The sequence below is a fragment of the Carcharhinus amblyrhynchos genome, chromosome 31 (assembly GCF_965287045.1).
Source record: "Carcharhinus amblyrhynchos chromosome 31, sCarAmb.v2.hapA, whole genome shotgun sequence".
In the NCBI taxonomy this organism is placed as follows: Eukaryota; Metazoa; Chordata; class Chondrichthyes; order Carcharhiniformes; family Carcharhinidae; genus Carcharhinus; species Carcharhinus amblyrhynchos.
The window spans coordinates 16768439-16782899 of record NC_137354.1 but is presented as its reverse complement, the minus strand read 5'-3'; the positions used below and the strand labels follow the sequence as shown (position 1 = coordinate 16782899).

At 47.8% G+C, this 14461-nt stretch overlaps 1 protein-coding gene across 3 annotated transcripts in view; it reads left to right on the top strand.

The window, feature by feature from the left end:
* c31h10orf71 (chromosome 31 C10orf71 homolog) overlaps positions 1–10365 on the top strand; it is a 77203-nt gene extending 66838 nt beyond the window's left edge. For all 3 annotated transcript variants that reach the window (XM_080215750.1, XM_080215751.1, XM_080215752.1), the window contains exons 3-4: positions 1037–1139; positions 4539–10365. In XM_080215750.1, coding sequence (XP_080071876.1) covers positions 4721–8491 — 3771 coding nt within the window. In that variant the 5' untranslated portion in view covers positions 1037–1139; positions 4539–4720 and the 3' untranslated portion in view covers positions 8492–10365. The remainder of the gene's footprint in view (positions 1–1036; positions 1140–4538) is intronic.
* The last annotated feature ends 4096 nt before the right edge of the window (positions 10366–14461 follow it).

Below are 14461 nucleotides of genomic sequence, written 5' to 3'. Positions count from 1 at the left end.
ATACACTCCAGCAGAACAAACTGTGCCAGTAACAGACCCCTATGAGTCATTGTGTGTGTATTGCTGTCCATTGAGTATGAGACCAAGGAGTCTTATATTATGGAATATAAGACTCCATAGACCAGGCAAGCTTGAAAGCAATAGCACCACAGTGTATCATGTCATCTCTTCGGAGTAGCTGCGCTCCAGGAATGCGATGGATATGGGTGGCATGGCGGCACGGTGGTTAGCACTGCTGCCTCACAGCACCAGGGACCCAGGTTCGGTTCCCAGCTTGGGTCACTGTCTGCATAGAGTCCGCACATTCTCTCCATGTCTATGTGGGTTTCCTCCGGGTGCTCCAGTTTCCTCCCACGGTCCAAAGATGTCCGGGTTAGGGGGATTGGCCATACTAAATTGCCCCTTGTGACGGGGGGACTAGCTAAGGTAAATGCACAAAGTCTCCTGTGCCTTCTTCAGAGAGTACCTAGTGAGGGGGTAGGGGGTGGGGGAGGGGGGGGGTGCAGTTTCCCCATCCCACCTGCCACAGGAATCATAGTGGTGGGGGGGGCGGGGGAGGAATTGTAGGGATTCTATCATTCGATAGGATTCTATGACCCTTGGTAAAATTAAGTTATGCTTTTCTTGCCTCTTGTGTGTCCCCTTTTCTTCTACTGTTAATAACGCAGCCTCAAGCTGGGACAGAGGCCCACAGATCTCCAGCGGGACTTTCTGCTTTTAGGGGTAAAACGGCCAGAAAATCCCACCCCTCCGTTTCGAAGCTGTGCTAACCTCAAAGCACGGAATGTTCCAATCACAAACTACTGCGTTTATAAGGCTTTGAGTATGAGAGACCAGCAGTTTAATATTCATTTTGTCCAGTGCGTTAGTTAGCCTGCACTCAGCATTTCCAATGTTAATAATGTGTTTGGTCCCTTTCCATTGACTGGAAGGGTTCAAGTAATGTCAGCATCTCTGGAGGTCACAGCTATGCTCAATCAAAGTTTTACTAGCAAAGGATCCAATTCATTGCACTAAATTTAACTTCTCGCTATAGATGGGCAGCACTGAGACCAAATGAAGGTGGGACAGGAGGCTTTAAGTGTACAGGAACCTGGTCGGAATACACACAAGCTCTGCCATTTCAGCTGACATTGCAGGTACGTATCAGGACAATGCCATGTAGAAGTGTATGTGATCTGTCATTCCGATGGAATACAGAATGCCCACATTTTAGGGCGTTATGAAAAAGACACATGTTTTCATTTACAATTGGGAGATTAATTGGTAAATCTGAAACATTTGTGGCCTCGGTTCCAGTGCATTTGTTCCAGAGTTAAAGCACGTGTCTGCCACCCCCACCTCCCTGGTTGAATTTGAACAACTTTGCAAATCTCCTGTTGGAGATGCACAATGGTTAGCACCACTGTCTCACAGCGCAAGGGACCCGGGTTCAATTCCAGCCTTGGGTCACTGTCTGTGTGGAGTTTGCACATTCTCCTCATGTCTGTGTGTTTCCTCCAGGTGCTCCGGTTTCCTCCCACACTCCAAAGATGTGCAGGTTAGGTGGATTAGCCATGTTAAATTGCCCCTTAGTGTTCAAAGGTGCATAAGTTAAGTGGATTAGTTATGTTAAGTTGCCCCTTAGTGGCTAACAATGTGGAGGTTAGGGGGATTGGCCATGCTAAATTGCCCCTTAGTTTACAAATATGTGTAGGTTAGGTGGATTGGGCATGCTAAATTGTCCCTTAGTGTCCAAAGATATGCAGGTTAGGTGGATTGGCCATGGTAAATGCATGGCGTTCCAGGGATAGGTGGAGGGGAGGGGAGGGGAGGGGAGGTACTAAATGGGATGCTCTTTAAGTGAGATTCGATAGGCCTGATGGCCTCCTTCTGCACTCAAGGAATTTTATGGCTGTCCATGAAATGGTAATAGCAGCAGGCCCTGGCTGTCTAGTGGGCCAAGCTGACCTTTCACCTTGGAGGACAGCGAGAGCAGGCACAATCATCGCTCGCTCACTTGACATTCCTGGAGGCCGCATCATGCAATGAGAAAGGAATGATTTTCTCATGGACGTAAGCCATCCACGTTCTCCAACAATTGCCTCAATTACACGGCAAACTAAGCCATTGCGGAGCGAGGCGCCGAGGGAGAAACGCAGGGCAGCTGAGTGACAGTTAATCCACAGAGCCACGATTGTACCTTGGCTCAAACAGGAAAGAGACTGGTACCTTCCCTCCCACCTCCCTGCTGATCGAGCAATTCTCAATCAGGCCACTGGGGGGTGGGCTGCAGGATAACAGGAGTTGGGGGGGGGGGGGGGGCGGGGGGGGTAACCGTGTGCAGCACCCACGTTGACAGAATGACTTAAATCACTGACCTATCTGTGGCCGATTCCGGGATCCTAAACTGACATGGACCACGCAAGACTGCATGGTGATCCTGTTACAGACTGTTTTAATTACGCGCAATGTATCCCCGTTACCAAGCCAGTTTCCAGGGCCAGGCAGATACAGTGTCAGCCAGCACACCCTCCAAACTCTTTTTTTACAGCTGGCTTCGTACTTTGAGACTTCAGTCGATAGCAGTCAGTGAGGAGAGACCGTACTTTATGGACCACTCTGCCTTCTACTGGAGAAGGGAGAACTGTCAGCAGATAAATCCTGCTGAGGATGTTTGAATTGAATCTTCTCACCTAACTTGTGCAGTTTACCTATCTACCTTTCCTGAAAAAAATATGGGAATGAGACTCGAGCTTATCTTGTGAAACTCAAATACATTTCATTTAAGAATGTTGGATAAAGTGCTTGTGTGAACTGTACATTTAATATAACCAGTTCATTAGTAATTTGGAAATAAATATTTTTATTCCAAACTAATGAATAGGTTTAGCTTACATTAGCTTAATTTACTCATTCTCGTTACGAGTAGGCTTACGTTAACACTGCAATGAAGTTACTGTGAAAATCTCCTTGTCGCCACACTCCTGCACCTGTTCGGGTACACTGAAGGAGAATTTAGCACGGCCAATCCACCAAAGCAGCAAGTATTTCGGACTGTGAGAGGAAACCTGAGCACACGGAGGAAACCCACACAGACGTGGAGAGAATGTACAGACTCCACACAGACAGTGGCCCAAGCCGGATTCGAATCCGGGTCCCTGTTGGGCAACAGTGCGAATCACTGTGCTACCGTATTTAGACATTGGAATGCAGACATTAAGCTCCACTAGAAATAAAATGGAATTGAACCCAGTTCCCTGGCGATGTGAGGCAACAGTGCTAACCACTGTGCCACCGTGCTGCTCTATTCACCTTACCTTTTATTCAAATCCAGATATTGAATCTGATGATCGGCCATGATCAAAATGAATAGCGGGGCAGGCTCGAAGGGCCGAATAGCCTACTCCTGCTTCGTGTTTCCATGCTTATCAAGACCTTCGAAGCTCGTTTCCTTGCCTTAAGGAGTTGGGGAAAAATTCCAAGTAGTTACGCTGAATTTAGCCACTCCATCCACCATGGCTCCCACTGATATTAGGAATCGTAATAATTTACATGGTGAATTTTGAGACTGTGAGCACCTCTCACTTCTGTAGTTCTTACATCTAATCAATCGTGGTAGGACACTGATAGTTGTAGATGTCTGGCTCAGATGAACAAGGCTGAATTCTCATTGATACACCACCCCCCCCGACCCTCCTCAAAATTATCTAACCCAGCGTTTATTGTCAAGCTTTACATCAGCCCCCCAAAGTTAGACACTGAAGAGTAGCCAGCACATCTGGGAAATTCCAGAGACAAAGAAAATGAGGGCTAACTCTGTACTCACCATGAGGAAGCTGCTCTCAATGGGGGCCTGAGGTAGATCCGCAACTCTGTAGGCCCAACTTTCGACTCGCGCTTCCCGGAGACGTGACAATCTGTGGGAAATCAGAGAATTAACTCTCAGAGTTTTATAAAAAGTCATTCAAATCAAATATCCTGATCTTGATCTTCAGATAAAAGCAAACCCATTATAATTTCACCTGACCCATGGACTAATCCATCGCCAGTCAATGAAGTGTGAATCTTTAGCTTTACTTAAGGTCAGGAATTATTTAGTGTCTTATTTTGTCGATCTGAATTTGAATCCAAGGCGACCACAAATTGAACTCTCTGCTCTCCTTCCCTTTTTATGAAGCAAATGAGCAAAGGCAGATTAACATCCCGATTAATATAAAAATAAATTAAAAATTAAAACATGCTTTCTGTTACTTAAGGAACAGTTGGTGATGTCGGAATTACAATCGTAAATATATCCATTCGGAAGAGTGTGGCAAAATATATTAAAACCTTTTTACTGCACATTATAAAAACTATATTTTTAACTGTACCATCTCCAAGATGCACGGCAGGAATGCACTAAGGCTCCTTCAACAGCACCTTGCAAACCAGTGATCTCCCCCATCAATAAGGGTAACCTAGTAAGAATGTGACCTCACCCATGTCTTGTACTGTTGTAACATCTACAAAATTAACCTTTCAAAAGGCAATAATGGTATTTCTTTTCTTTACATTAGGAAAGAAGCCTTCACGACTTGGTATCTGAATGGCTGGAGAACGAAGAGGTTGCAGGACTCTTGAGTACGAAAGGCGAATGTTTTAGAGACAGAGGACGGGAGGAGAATTGAACGTGTGCGTGTGTGTCTGTGTGTGTGTGTGAGAGACGGTGAGAGGGATTCTGGTGAGCGGACCCAGGATTATGAACTCTTTGGATAGCCGGTGTGCCGAGAAGCCAAGAATCATGCAAGGGCGTTCCAAGCACGTGGATGGTTTCAGCGATACGTCGAGCGCTGGGAGCATTTTGGACGAGGCGGATAGAGAAGTCAGTCGGTTGACCGAGCGGGCTTTCAAGAGCCTGTGTGTGGCGGAAGAGGGCATGTGCAACGATCTGGATATCCCCGGCTCTCCCTCGGCCGTCAATCAGGCGAGTGACCTGGGTCCCGATGGGGGCAAGCGTCCAGCGGGCGAGTTGAAGAACTGCGGCGAGTCGTCGAGACTAACCCAAGGGCATCCAAAACCTGACACATTCCAGGAATCAGCAGCGCGGCGTTCCCTCGAGGAGGGCGACGCCAAGGGTAGCGCGGGAAACAGCTTCCCGAGGGGGACTGTTGGGGCAAGTCAAAAAGCAAGCAAGCAGAAGTCAAAAGTTTCCTCCTTGATTGTCGCGTTTGATCAAAGCGATGGTGACTTCACGGGAGACCTCGCCTTGAGTGCCAAACAAGCGGCGAGCGGCCTCTCGGAGTTGACGGAGGAATGTAACATAGAAAATGTTGCGCAGTGGGACCCATCGGCAATCGTCAACATGCACAAGGGGAAATCCAGCTTTTCTGTTGCTTGCCAAGAACAATATTGGGTTAACAAGAAGCAGCTACCACCAGGAAAAGGCAGCAAAGCCAATATGTTCAGTCATGTGAAGGGTGCGCAGTACTGGAAGCAAGGCCACGCCACTAACTCGTTCCTCAGACACTCTGACAAAAACTCAATCAACAGCCTGTCGGAGAAAGTCAATAAGGTGAAGACACCGGGTGCGAGAAGCAATTTCCTCCACAGTGAGAGCAGCGCCTTCAAGTCCTGGCATGACCACAGTAAGTTCCTCTTCAAGGAGGACGGCCATATTGGAAAACTTGACCTTGCGCCCAGTGCACGGATGCAGAGCTTGTGTGACGACGTGACCAGCTGCAGAAGGGCAGATTTGCCGGCACAACGGCCGCCCCCAAACGAAATCGAAGCCGACGCCACCCAGAAAGCGGCAAACTCTTCACCCGTTGGCAAGGATTCAGATTTACACTCATTCATGCCCGAAGAGAGTCATTCTAGTGCCAAAGAAAGCGCAGAGCAGGGCAATAGTGAGCAGCTTGTCAGGCCCGAGAAGAACAACAGCGGTGCCGTAGAAAATGGGGACGAGGGGAAAGGCTTCCAGCTGTGGAGGACCTCAAGAGCTCCACAATATAAAAAGCAAATCAATTCGGAGGTTGCGAGTGGGGAGATGGTCGCCACAGAATGCCCCCTTGCAGTCAATCCCAAAGAGGTTCCAACATTGGCCAAACAACCACCACCAGCGGAGAGTCCATCTTTCAGTATTTCAAAACTCCTGACGCCCAATATCGTTCCCAACGCGAATGAGGCGGACATGTCCACACACCAGCCAATGGTTGTGACTCCGCCCCTCATTCAGCTCCCTGCGGCTCAGGGGGACGACATTAAAGGAGGGACCGATTACCAGCAGTCGCGCGAGAGTTACAAGTCCAAGGCCTCGAGCCTACTGTACAACCTCAAAGATGTCAGGAAACGAGTAAAATCCACCTACTCGTGCACCGGCACTCCGCAGAACCTTTCCGAGCAGAGTAAGAGCAAGGAATACATTTTCCAAAACATACATCAAGCCAACGAAAGAACGTCTTCCGTGCCTTTAAGGCTGGATGTTCAGGAAAACGCCAATGAACAAGAAAAGCCTGACAAAATGCCCAACGCCATAAATAGCACAGCCACTGCCGGCTGTCTCGGTAAAGCCGCAATAATCCACAAAGCGGAGCCAGACCCGCGGAAGAACGATGACTATCTCAACTTGAGGTCACCGCAAACCGTCAAAGAGGCCGGGACCTATCCAGTGTGGCGCCCGAGAAACGCGAGGCCTCAGTCTGCCATAATATTGGCGGAAAATCATGCAGGGAGGGGCATGGACCGCAAGGTGGCATACCAGCTGGACAGACTCCATGGGAGAAGGGAGATGGATTGTCCCTCAGCTCCGCTACAGGGAAAGTCAACGTTGGCGAGGAATAGTCCAGAGGAAGTAAAGGCGGTGCCGGTAAAAGCAGAAGAGCAACGAAACAGACCTCATCGCAGCAGGAAACCCGAGTGTCCCTCATTCAGCCACAAGCACCAAGCTAACTACCCGAATGACAATCATTTCAGAATGAAAGATGACCGGTTGGCATTACAAAGAGCAGACGAAACTTGTCAGCCAATGTTGGAAGGGCACGTGCCAAGCAATGGGACATCTTCCCACCCTATCCAGGAAGACAAAGCTACTGCGCGGTTACCCAACCACTCCTACTTTGTCTTAGGTGACGGCCACTATCAGGACATGGAACGCGCGACGGCTGACCATTCGACTGAGAGGACAAGGGGCGGCAATGCCAGAAGGAGTTCCTCCAGTAGCTGTCCCACAGCGGAGGTGCTGAAAGACAGCGAGAGGCGTGAGTTGCAATATTACGCGTTGAGTGACCCAGCCGCAAACACCGAGGGGAAAGATGTAAATCAGAACCTGCAGAGGGAACTCCAAGGTCATCTCCCGGAGAAAACGCCAAGAGATTTACCACCAGGGCACAGAGTGAAGGGCAACAGTCCCTTGGACATGATGTGCGAAGAAAAATTCTACAGCATTTTCTCAAAGCAAGAAATACGAGGACCAGGAAATAATATGACAAACTCGCCGAGGCTCGCAAGGTTTAAACTCAAGGATAATGTGTCGAGGACATCCCCCGTGACGAAAATTACAAAGTCAACGGTCCCCAAACCAACCCCTGAGAGTGCGGGTGTGGATTCATTGAAGGTAACACCAGCCATGTCAGAGGAAAATCTAGAATGTGAGAAACTTGGCTCTGAGGAGATGTTGGTGGGCAGGTCAGCGGCGATGAACCCCAGACCAGACTCAACGTGCAGTGTCGATTCGAAGGCAGCCAGCAAACCACCGGTCGTCCCCCCAAAGTCCGAGAAGGCGTTACGCCGCGCCAAAAAGCTGGCCACCAGGAGAAAACGGACTGACAGCAAGCAGAGAAAGCAGAGTGGCGAGGACACGGAAACCGAGATGTCCATCTCAAACGTGCCAGCGTCCCCGCCCTGCGTACCCGCGCCACAAACCCCCATCGTTTGTTCGCCAGTCCCCGCACAGCCGATGGATACCTGCGTTATTCCAGCTGTGCCAGACATCATGACATTAAACAACACACGGCCTATCACATCTCTGCACTCATTTCCTCTAAGCCAACGGAAACTGCTTCAAGATCCTGAGTCCGGCCAGTACTTTTTTGTAGATATCCCTATCCAAGTACAGACAAAGACATTGTACGATCCGGAAACTGACAAGTACTTCCAGGTGTCCATACCCTCAACGGGTCAAAATGCGTCCTTAGATTTTTTTAATAATTCCTACGTGTTGTACCCTGGGTACCTGTCTTTTCCTTTGACGTCAGTACCAGCCATGAGGCCTTCCTCTCACATGTCAGCGCCCGCAATTCTCCTGGACGTACAAGGAAAGGAGACACCCTTAAACGAATGGACTAACACTGACTCCAGGTGCACAGGGGAACAAGGAAATCAGCCATATATTGAAACACTCTTCGAGCCTCACACTGGGTGCAGTGCGGGGATCGAAGGTGGAACTCAGGACGGTCAATCGCAACCAGAAGGTCATAACTTGGAGTTAATTGTCATGGGGGATCTGGAGGATATTGCCGTAGAAAACAATTAGCAAAACAGATTGAACGTAACGCAGGGCTGTGATAATTCCATATGGAAGGATTCTCAGCATTTTAAAGGACGTATCCATATCTGTAGAATGGCCGGGGTGGTTCCTGCCTGTTAACAGCTTTGTAAGGTGGTTCAGAACAATACAGATGTTAAACTAGATGTGGCATCAGAAACTAGAGAATCAAATAAAGACGCAAGTGTATATACAATATGGATCATTTCTTCATGATAAAGGGGTAAACGGCAACAAGCACCGGGTGGGGTTTATCGGTTGGACGACTGAAAGAGCACAACGGGCGGAATCCTCCAGCCACTCACGTCCACTGTAAGCGAGAACGGAAAATCTGGCGCTCAGCCAACTCTCCGTGCTCTGCAGCGGGACCGGAAAATCGGGCTGGCTGGAAAATATCTTGAGCTTCAATTTGCATTCTGTGATTTTACTTTTCCCCCATTATTTTAGCTTTTTTCTCAAGGTTTACATGTCCTTACCACCTCAAGTTGAGATCTGAGTTTTTGACAAGTTGATGATGGTCTCAGCTAAGTGAGCAATGATTCTTTAAATTTGATTTGGTCTTATTAAACAAGCAGTGCCATGTCGATCGCATTGCTGTCTATTGCCAAGTGTTAATAGGATTCCAAAGACCTTACGCCAATACTCAATCCCAAATTTCAACACTTCCTCCAAGACGTGTCAATATTTATTGAACAAACAAATATAGAATTGGGGCGGCCCAGTAGCACAGAGGTTAGCACTACCACTTCACAGCTCCAGGGACCTGGGTTCGATTCCCAGCTTGGGTCACTCTCTGTGTGGAGTTTCCACATTCTCCTCATGGGTTTCCTCCGGGTGCTCCGGTTTCCTGCCACAGTCCAAAGATGTGCGGGTTAGGTTGATTGGCCATGCTAAAAATTGTCCCTTAGGGTCCTGAGATGCGTAGGTTAGAGGGATTAGCGGGTAAATATGTAGGGATATAGGGGGTTGGGCCTGGGTGGAATTGTGTTCGATGCAGACTCGATGGGCCAATTGACCTCTTTCTGTACTGTAGACTTTCTATGATTCTATGAAGTCAGGGGGAGTGCATCTGTATTAGGTTTCAAGGGAGTAAGGCCAGGCCAGATGGCCTCTGCTGTAACACCAGGACTACTGCAGGTAAAGTGGATGAGTTGAGGGCATTGATTGACACGTGGGAGTGTGACATAGTAAGCCATCACAGACACGTTTGAGGGAAGGATATGATCGGCAACTCAACATTCTGGGATATAGAATCTTCAGGCAAGATAGGGGAGGGGGTGAAAGAGGAGGAGGCATTGCATTATTAGTTAAGGTGTCAGTTATTGCAGCAAGGAGAGATATCTTGGACGGAGCATCAAATGAACTTTGTGGATAAGAGCATACAAGTAAAAAAAGGAGTAGCCACATTGTTAGGTTATAAACCCCCCAGGTATTCAGAGAGCTATTGAGGAGCAAATATGTGCTCAGTTTGTGGAGGTGTGTAAATTATGATATTTATTAGGTGATTTTAACTTTCGGTGGTAAGGAAATTATTAGAGAAACTTCTGAAGGATTGCACAGAGGAGATGTCAGGGGTAAGTTTTTCACTCAGAGGGTGGTGAGTGAGTGGAATTGGCTGCCGTTGGTGGTGGTAGAGGCGAACTCGCTGGGGTCTTTTAAGAGACTTCTGGATGAGTACATGGGATTTAATAGGATTGAGGGTTATAGATAGGCCTGGTAGGTGGGGATATGATCGGCTCAATTTGTGGGCCGAAGGGCCTGTTGATGCTGTAGTGTTCTATGTTCTCTCTCCCCTTGGAGAGGCAAAGCTCGATCAGGGATAGTCAGCATGGCTTCGCAGGGGGAGGTCACGCCTAACAAATTTGGTTGAATCTTTTGAGGAGATGACCAGGGGTGTAGACGCAGTTAGTGTCATGTAGTTCATAAGGATTTCAGTAAAGCCTTTGACAAAGTCCCACATGGGAGACTTGTAAAGAGGGTGAATTCCCCTGGAATACAGGGTAATTTGATAAAGTGGATTCAACATTGGCTCAGCCGGAGGAGACAGAGGGTGATGACAGAAGGCTGCTTTAGTGACTGGAAGCCAGGGTCCAGTGGTGTACCATAGAGATCTGTGGGGGCCCCATATCAATCATCATTTATATAAATGAAATTGATAACTCTCTGTGGGGTAGGATTAATAAGTTTGCAGATGACACAAAGATTGGACGAGTGGTTAACAGTGAGACAGAGTGTTTTGGACTACAAAAAGATATTGATGGAATGGTCAAATGGGCAGAAAAGTGGCAGATGGAATTTGGCCTTGAAAAATGGAAGGAGTAATTTGACAAGAAAGTACTCAATGAATGATAGGACGCTAGAAGTTCTTTGAAAGAAAGTGACCTTTGCATGTTTGTCCATAGATCTCTGAAGGCAGAGGGGTATTTTATTGGATGGTGAAAAAGGCATATGGAACACTTGCCTTTCTCAATCGGGGTATAGATTACAAAAGCAGAGAGGCTATGTTGGCGTTGTACAGAACTTTGGTGAGGCTGGAGTACTGTGTGCAGTTCTGGTCGCTGCATTATCAGAAGGATGTGTTCGCAGTGGAGGGGGTGCAGAGGAGCTTCACCAGGATGTTGCCTGGGATGGAACATTTAATTTAAGAGGAGAGGTTGGATAGGCTCAGGTTGATTTCATTGGTGTGGAGATGCCAGCTAGGGTAAAAACAGAAAGAAGTCTCACAACACCAGCTTAAAGTCCAACAGGTTTACTTGTAGCAAACGCCATTGGAGCAGAGGAAACTGAGGGCTGACCTGATTGAGGTGTTCAAGATTATGAGAGACGTGGACAGAGTGGACAGGGAGCAGCTGTTCCCCTTAGTTGAAGGGTCAGTCACAAGGGGACATAGGTTCAAGGTGAGGGACAGGAGGTGTAGGGGGGAACGTGAGGAAAATCTTTTTTACCCAGGGGGTGGTGATTGTCTGGAATGCACAGCCTAGGAGGATGGTGGGGGCCGGATGCCTCACATCATTTAGCAAGTACCTGGATTCGCACTCGGCGCACCATAACATTCAGGGCTATGGGCCAAGTGCTGGCAGGTGAGATTAAGTGAGAGTTCAGGTGTTCCTAATGTGTTGGTGCGGACTCAATGGGTGCTATATGATTCTAAACCATCCCCAATCAGGGCATCTTAGACTGGAACATAACCTGAAAACGCTAAGATTATGGCATGGTGGCACAGTGGTTAACACTGCTGTCTCACAGAGCCAGGGACCCAGCTTCAATTCTGGCCTCAGTTCACTGTCTGTGTAGAGTTTGCACAATCTCCGCATGTTGGTGTAGGTTTCCTCCAGGTGCTCTGATTTCCTCTTACCCTTTGGTGTCCCAAGATGTGCAGTTTAGAGGGATTAATGGGGTTAATGCGTAATGTTTTTGGGATAGGGCAAAGAGTGGACCTGAATAGGATGTTCTGTAGGAGAGTTGGTGCAAATTCGATGGGCCGAATGGCCCTCTTCTGCACTGTCGGGATCTATGATTTATGCGAATTGAAATGGATATATGCCTCCCTCGTAATCCTATTAAAAGCTATTCTGTATAACTCCTAATCGATCCGATTCTGGAACTCCGCATTCTCACTGCATGTATCTGCACTACACTTTACAGCATTTGTTTGATTCATTTTATTAGTGTGACAAGCAGGCTTACATTAACACTGCAACGAAGTTACTAGTCGCCACACTCTAGCACCTGTTCAGGCACACTGAGGGAGAATTTAGCACAGCCAATGCACCTAACCAGCACTGTGGGAGGAAACTGGAGCATCCAGAGGAAACCCATGCAGACTCTGGGAGAACGTGCAGACTCCACACAGATAGTGGCCCAAACTGGGAATCAAATGCGGGATCCCTGGCACTGCGAGACAGTAGTGCTCACCACTGTACCACCATGCTGCCCATAGAATTTTGCATGGACAATGCACCTAATCAGCACATCTTTTGGACTGTGGGAGAAAACTGGAGAACCTGGAGGAAACACACACAGACACAGGGAGAATGTGCAGACTCCACACAGACAATGACCCAAGCCGGGAATCGAACCCTGGTCCCTGGTGCTATAAGAGAGCAGTGCTAACACACTGTGCTACCGTGATACCCAACACAATTGCACCAAAAATAAGAGTTGAGATTTTCATTGCTGGGTTCATTTGGAACATAATGTCAATTATCAAATTGTTCCGCTCCCCCTTCCAGGTGGTTGGGTGCTGATGGGAGGAGAGTGGAGGTGAGGAGGGGATTTTATAATGCCTAAGGTGATTTGTGTGTGCAAAACTTTTGGCGATGTCTAAGGAACATAGTATTGAACACAAATGTGTCACACGTTTGGCTCGAGTCATTTTTGTTGTATCTTTAACCCATTCCTTCATCAATATTCCTTTGCTCATGGCCTGGGTGTGAGATGAAGGCAAAGGGAACAGGTCTGGGTTGTGGTAACTGAAAGGGGAAGGATGAGTGATAGAGATCCCAGTTTCTTTTTAGTTTATTTATTTAACATTAAAATTTATTTATTAGCGTCACAAGTAGGCTTACATTAACACTACAACAATGTTACTGTGAGAATCCCCCAGTCACCACACTCTGTTCGGCTACACAGAGAGAATTTAGCATGGCCAGTACACCCAACCAGCACGTCTTTTCAGACTGTGGGAGGAAACTGAGGCATTCGGAGGAAGCTCACGCAGACACGGGGAGAATGTGCAAACTCCACACAGACAGTGACCCAAGCTGGGAATTGAACTCAGGTCCCTGGTTCTGTGAGGCAGCTGTGCTAACCACTGTGCCACCCTGCCATCGCAGGGCCAGGGAGGGGGAAGAGATATCAGTGTCACAGGTAGGCTTACATTAACACTGCAATAAAGTCACTGTGAAAATCCCCTAGTCACCACACTCTGGCACCAGTTCAGGTACACTGAGGGAGAATTTAGCACGGCCAATGCATCTAACCAACACGTCTTTCGGACTGTGGGAAGAAACCAGAGGAAACCCAGGCAGGCACAGGGACAACATGCAGTCAGGGACCCAAGCCAGGAATCGAATCTGGATCCCTGGCACTGCAAGACAGCAGTGCTAACCACTGTGCCACCGTGCCATCCCCAGGGCCAGGGAGGTTGGGGAGATACCAGCGCAGATATGCAGTGGATGAATGAGGTCAGGGTTGACCTCATTGTCTCAAGTGTGAAGAAATGACATAACAGTTGAGAAGCAGTCAATTCCCCCACTAGCCCATCAGGTCAATGCCCTGACTGTGAGCAACATCCAATCTGAAACTGGGACATGAGCCAAAATTCATACAGTCAGACAATCACTATACCAGCTCTCCAGCATTAAAACAAACATTTATCACCCACATTAACACAGTAGGAGTTCACTGCATTTAGCACAAGGTGTTCCAAAAATCCATCAAAAACTTGACAGTACATTTGTCACCAGCAGCAATACTGATGTCAGTAATTTTGCTCTGATCAATGTATTTACTAAACATTAAAATAATTTTTGAATAAGAATCGAGTTAGGTGGCATTTATCAATGTAGTTTAAGTTCCATGGATTTTTTTTCCCCTTCGAGCCTTATTCTATGTCTTATTCTTGCAGTAAGTAGATGTGCTCAAGTGCATGTAAATAGCTCTGGTTGTTTTGAAAAGAGGAAAGCTCGAGCACAGCTCAGACTAGGGCTAATTTTTTTCTGGAAAGTCTTTTAGAATGCATGTTTATAGGAAATATGGCTAAGGCAGATATAGACATGGTGCAGCATAGGTCATAGGGGGCAGCGTGGTGGCACAGTGGTTAGCACTGCTGCCTTACGCGCCAGAGACCCAGGTTCGATTCCTGGCTTGGGTCACTGCCTGTGCGGAGTCTGCATGTTCTCCCCGTGTCAGCGTGGGTTTCCTCTAGTTTTCTCCCACAGTCCGAAAGATGTGCTG